The sequence below is a fragment of the Anser cygnoides genome, chromosome 11 (genome assembly GCF_040182565.1).
Source record: "Anser cygnoides isolate HZ-2024a breed goose chromosome 11, Taihu_goose_T2T_genome, whole genome shotgun sequence".
Classification (NCBI taxonomy): Eukaryota; Metazoa; Chordata; class Aves; order Anseriformes; family Anatidae; genus Anser; species Anser cygnoides.
In genome coordinates this window covers 13,791,413-13,797,412 of record NC_089883.1, presented here as the reverse complement: position 1 = coordinate 13,797,412, position 6,000 = coordinate 13,791,413, and the positions used below count along the sequence as shown (strand labels likewise).

At 44.5% G+C, this 6,000-nt stretch overlaps 1 protein-coding gene across 1 annotated transcript in view; it reads left to right on the top strand.

Annotated features, from left to right (window-relative positions):
• The first annotated feature begins 1,878 nt into the window (after nt 1-1,878).
• The window catches only part of PSTPIP1 (proline-serine-threonine phosphatase interacting protein 1), a 54,185-nt gene continuing 50,063 nt past the window's right edge, over nt 1,879-6,000 (top strand). The window contains exon 1 of the mRNA XM_013194117.3: nt 1,879-2,348. Within this exon, the coding sequence (XP_013049571.3) occupies nt 2,316-2,348 (33 nt within the window). The 5' untranslated portion in view covers nt 1,879-2,315. The remainder of the gene's footprint in view (nt 2,349-6,000) is intronic.

The window sequence follows — 6,000 nt, the reverse complement described above, 5'->3', positions numbered from 1 at the left end:
TGCCCCTTCTCCCTCCGAACACAACCCAGGTGCACTGGGACAAGCGGGCAGCCCTGCGGTCACAGCACAGACCAAGCACCTGCCCAGCAGCTCAGAGCCAGGGGCTACAACTCACAGCAGCTCCTTTCAGACAGCTCATGGAAATGTCTGGGCCAGGAGAACGGCTGCTCGAGGCTCTTCTGTAGACAACAGCAAGAGAGAAACATCCACAGAGCACAGCTAGCTGCCTGTGCTGGCAGCACGGCGAGCAGGGTGAATCCCCGGGTGCTGTGCTCCCAAGGGAGGTTACTGAGCACCACTGCTGCTGTTCAGAGGGACATACATGGGGCGTGAGCCCAGCAGGAGCCTCAAACGCCTAACTGGCTTTTTGGTTTGGGGCTGAACTAAAAGTAATGAGAAAGCAGCAAATCATTCTGAATGCCTGAACTCATTTCTCCATTCACTTGATGCATATTCTATGAACCCCAACAGCAGCAACTATCAATTTCAAAACAAAGCTGTAATTTGGAAATAGTAAGATGACAGATCACATTTTAAAAAGACTGAGACAAAACATTTTTTAAAAGCTCTTTTCCCAACAGATCAAGTATTATAAGTAGTGCCCATGTCCTCAAAACGCACTCTTTCCAGGCAGTTTTCTCTGTGAAAGCAAGCTCTGCTCACTCCCCCTCAGCCTGGAACCCCTGCATTTCTCTTTCTCCCTCCCTGCATGGTGATGTTTTTTTCCTGCCACTCATGACTGCCAAAGCAGTTTCACACCCTGCAAACTCTTTGGCCCTCCTCTGCTTGCACTTCATTTTCCCTTTCTGCCCCTTCCCTGTGCCTTGCGCTGCTCATCTTCAGGCTGCTGGGAAGGAGACGTGCCAGCTCTGGGGTCCAACACCCAGCCACGACAAGTTGCTAGTTCCATGACCGCTGATAACTGCAGGCAGCCGCTGCTGCAGACCTCTGAAGAGATCTCTGTGTCCCTCTAGAGCTCAGGGAAGCTGAGAGGTTTCCTCCCTGCAAAAAACCTGCCCGTGTGGCTTGTGCCGCGCGGGCACTAAGGAAGAAGAAAGACCAGCAGCATCAGTAGCAATGCTAATTAGCTACGGCTATTAGTCCTGACACATTCTTGGTGGGGAAGGATCTATTTCTGCATAATGAGTTTTTTCCTTTTCTTACCATATAAAAATATCAGTGTGTAATTAAAAATAGTGTACAGAATCCTTAAAACCTCCTAGGGAGACAGACCAAGTCACTTAGAGGACGGGTATTTTGAAGAGGGTTTCACAGAAGCAGCAGACATGTTACATTATTGTCAATTCTTTGCAGCTGCACTGTAATGAATCAGTTACCTTATTTAACTGTTGGAAAGGCTTCATTTTGGTGCTGCTGGGTGTGGTGCTGGGCATGCTGCCGGTTCTTGAATCTGCTTGTTAAGCTTCACTTCAGGTCCTTGTTCTAACCTCTAACTCTTAGCACAAATGTTTCTAGAGTTCAGATTTTACTTCTAAATTTCATGTCTTGCTTATTCATAGAAACATTTACATAAGGGGATGCAAATCGGAACTTTTCTCTCTATACACACATAAGTATCTCTACTCGCATGTAAAGGCACCTGCATGTTTAAAACGTCCTTATTTTAACCAGCCCTGAAAAGCATTTTCAGTTGCATAAGGCAGCTTTGCAGCCCCAGTTCCCTTGCACCAATATACAGGTCCCTGTCACTCCAGGAGGTACTGGAGAAACGTGGCACACACGTACATTTCTTTCATTTGGTTTGCTATTTTTCCTTCACAAGACCACAGTGTTATACAGCAGCTTGACTCTGACTTCCTCCCCAGTTTATCTTTGTATTGTGCTGGTTTCCTTTGCACGTTAATTGCTCTCTCTCCTCCCATAGCTGATCAGATCACGCCACTGAATCAACTTTTCTTTCTCTTTTTCTGCCCACTGCTCGCATGCACACATGGCAAGGAGCAGACTGACACCATTTGACATCTCTTTGCTTCCTCATTTCAATATTAACTGTTTACCAGAAGAGAAACTGGTTTGGGGGTAGGGTGCTGAGTGCATGCATGTCTCTGTGTGTGAGCAAGAGCTTTTTTTTCTCCTCGGTCCCTCTGCAGCTATAGGTCATTACACAGAGCTACCTGAAACTGCCTAATGCTAGTTTTCACCAGCTTGACTTGAGAAGAGACGTTTCTGTGGATGTGCTCCCCGTTCTGCCTGGGCTGGGGTACAGCAACAACTGCAGGGCTCGGTGTTGCTGCTGCTCTCGTCTGAGAACCGACGTGCTGAGGGATCCCTTCACCCTCGCCGGAGCGAGCAGAATGACACAACTGCAGTTTAAAGACGCGTTTTGGGTAAGTGAGCTTTCCTCCCAAGTTTCCTCTATCAAATAAGTCTGTGTTTAAATATCTTTTAAAATACAACCTGGCTCTAAATACACTTGAGAGCTAACTTAATCCCGCTCTGTGTTTTAAATTCATCCAAATTTGTCTCCAGGCAAAAACATACTGCTCAAGTGTTTGATGGTAGGCAGAAGGAGACACTGTAAAGAATTACATCCAAAAACCAGTCAACTTTTCCAGTTTCTGTGCTGGGTCCAGCATCCGCTTTTGAAGGGGACGTGGCTTTCTCTGTCTCACAGTCCTTAGAGCCCTCACTTGCAGTGAGTCTCAGGTTTAGGAGTGGCTCCTCTTAGCAGGTGAACTGTTACTAATTACAGTCTGAATTCTCTAATGTTTGCTTGTAGAATGTAACAGCATCAGCAAAGCCAGCCAACCACATGCAAAATGCTGTTGCTCGCCCACCTATGGAGTCTGTGCCCACTTTTATGTGCAAAAGGGCATGCACGGGAGCGTGTAGGCACCCAGCACTCCTACAGCAGCACGGGTGGAAAAAACTAGTAGTGGTGCTTGAGAACTAAGCCTGAACACTCAACTGGCTTAAAAAGTGTGAATACTAAAGCATTTGGCTTTCAGTTGAAGAACCTTTGGGCACCTTGTTTTCAAGCTCTTTTTCTGCAGTTACAAGGTAAAAAGACCCTAGTGGTTTATCTCTTGGGTAATCTGAGGTTCCCCTGCAACTGCTTCTCATGTGAAGGTTTTAAGGGGAGGAAAAAAACCATGCTGCAAAGTTGCGTAAACCAGGGTGTTAAGTGGTTGCCTCCTGTCTAGGCAAACATTTCTCCAGCATCTAGAATTGACTTAAATAAAGACATTAAGACGTATGAACTCTTCCTGCCATGTTCCTACCAAGCTAATCAGAGCAGACTCTTCTCAGGATATTTGCTTTCCATGCTTTCTTTCTACCCATGCTTCCTTCAGGGTAATCTCTCTCAGCATAAAACAGACGGGCAGACCCAGGAAGAGGTTTCAGAGCAGCACTTTCCTCTAGGATCCTCCAGGAAGCCGCCTCTGCCCCCACTGTAGTACCAGGTTTAAAGAGTTTAAAAAAAAATAGTAATGGGGAAATACAAATGGTGATTTTGATGTTAACCCTAACTGTGCCAGAGCAAACCTCCACAGGATTCTCCTTGCCTCTTCTTTTATACAGTTACAAACTGCATGGTCAATGCACAGAGTAAAACACAACTGCAGCCCAGTGCAACTTTGAGAACTTCAGCTTTTGCATTTCTCAACTTCCTTCAACAGTGTACAATCCGAATTTTAGAACTGCTACATTTTGTCAATTTACTTTCCAGGATCTTGGTCTTGAGCTAGAATACATCAGGCATACTTCATGGAGCAGGGGTAGGGTGATTAGCACCTCTTGACAATCTGGCCAGGCCAGTTCTTTGTGGTTCTTCTTCCCCAAGCTTCTCTCCTCTGTTTACTCATGCTAGCATGAATATAATCCTAGCTTGCCTTTTGAAGCTACCGCCGGCTTTAAAGGAAAGCATCTTTGTTTTTAATATTGCTTGGCTGGAAACATGACATTACCAAGCTTGATGAACAGGGCAGATTTATATCCAGTTGTGCTATGGTAGTTTTAGGTATGCAATAAGAAGTCTTCTAAAATGAAAACTTTCAGGATATTGCACAACGTGGCAACGTGGGTACATCTTGTCCCCAAAATCACAAGATCAGCAATTATTTTTGCATTCATAAGGTTCTGTTATGCCCATTAGTGAGACAGAAATATATTTGCTCAGTTTGCTTCAGTGAGCAATGATCTGCTTTATTAATTTGTACCATGAATGGAGACTGTCTCCATGACTGAAAAAACAAGAAGTGCATTTACATCACAGCAGATCACTCCTTACGGGCTCCTGATCTCTAAGCCCTGCCTAAGGACACCGCTGCACCCTCTCCCCAGAATTCATCCTGGTGATGGATACCCAAGCGTCAACTCCCTGGCCTTACCATCAACTTTTGGACAGGCAGAAATTTCTTTAGTGAGTATCACAACATAAAATACGCACATAAATCCAAAAAGCAGCAGATCCTCCTCGACTAGCCCAGAAGGAACACCATTCGTTTTTCTCCGAAGCCCCTCAAACTTAATAGGGTGTGCTGCCTTTCAGGAGAATGTGAACTGTTCCTCATAGCTCATATAAGTTTGAATCTCTCTTTCCGTTATTAAACGTAACAACGACAGGGCTATTCTAAAACTTTTACACTTCTACTATTTTTCTAATTGTCAGTGTATCGTGGCCTGGGCTGAAACCACTATATTTTTAATTACTCCGTTTGGTTTTGTATCTTCCACACACACTGTAATGATTTAAGTGAAATTCACTTAAAGCCTCCACTAAGATGCACTTCTTAGTGGAAGTTTCCAATCCTCAGTTAATATTTTTGGAAAATATTAATGAGATGAAAATGTGAATCAGTTTTGATAGTGCAACACATTAATATTCTGCTGGAGTGCTGTACAAATGCAAAACATTACCTGTCTTCTCTAACATTGCATGAGACGGGTAGGTAAATTCCTAGCTAAGTAGGGAGCCCATCCGTGGTACCACCTGCGTTTCATGTTAACAGGCTTAAGGCAACAGGAAGAGATAGGAACAACATTCCGTTTTTTATTATAACAAACATTAACCCAGAAAATCTTTCCCCTTCTGTCACAAATACTTTCTCTTTCTTGATTTCCTTCTCTTCTATATAGGCACTCACTGGCATCATTTACTGGATTTGTCTTAGCCACCTGAAAAGGTGGAATGAGGAAGATGTTCAAAGGAGGCATTTAATCTTTGGCAGGCCCCAAAGTGCCCAGAGCTGAGAGGGAGCAAAGCTATTCCCTTTGGCAGCTTGAACTCAAACTCAAGTGGCCAAGTCAATTCTGAAAACGTGTCATGGAGACTTAGTGTGCTTGGGAACTTCAACAGAGCTGTAAAGTGTGAAGTGCTCCTTGTTTCTTAGGTGTGAAATGAGCTGAGGGCTTGTGGATTCTCCTAGCTCAGATTTAAAAGCATGCATGAGCTGGAGATATGAGCCAGCAAATATGACACAGGCCTTGAACTTGAGATAACAAGAATTAGCTGCCAGTCCTGCTGCAGACTTCTCTTTGCTACATTCCTTATCTACAGAATACTCAAGGTCATGGTCAGACACTGCAGTCCTGAGAGCCATGTAAGTGTTTAAGATGAGCGTGATACAGACAAAGATCCTTCTAAAATCTTTCTTGTTTTGACTTAAGACTATATACTACGTCATGTTTAATGCAAAATCTACCTCGTAGTTGAACCTCTCACCTCTTCCAGTAGCTTTTTGCACAATGATATATGTTATACACCCAAAAAGATGTAATTAATTTCATAAATAATGTCACTTATTATGAGGGCAGAGCTGAGCGTGGGCAGGGAGGGAAGGAGCCACCGAACCTTCTGTGCTGGCATCTCAGTTTTGCAAGGGGTTCGCCCTCTGACTTTCACTTGGATTGCACTGTACCAGTTGTAGCTGTCTTTACTACATGAGGCAAATTAAAATGAACAATCTCACCACCCACTGGAGCACAGACCAGCCCCGCTGTCAGTATGTACTGCGTCTCTCCGGCCCCACAGACAGC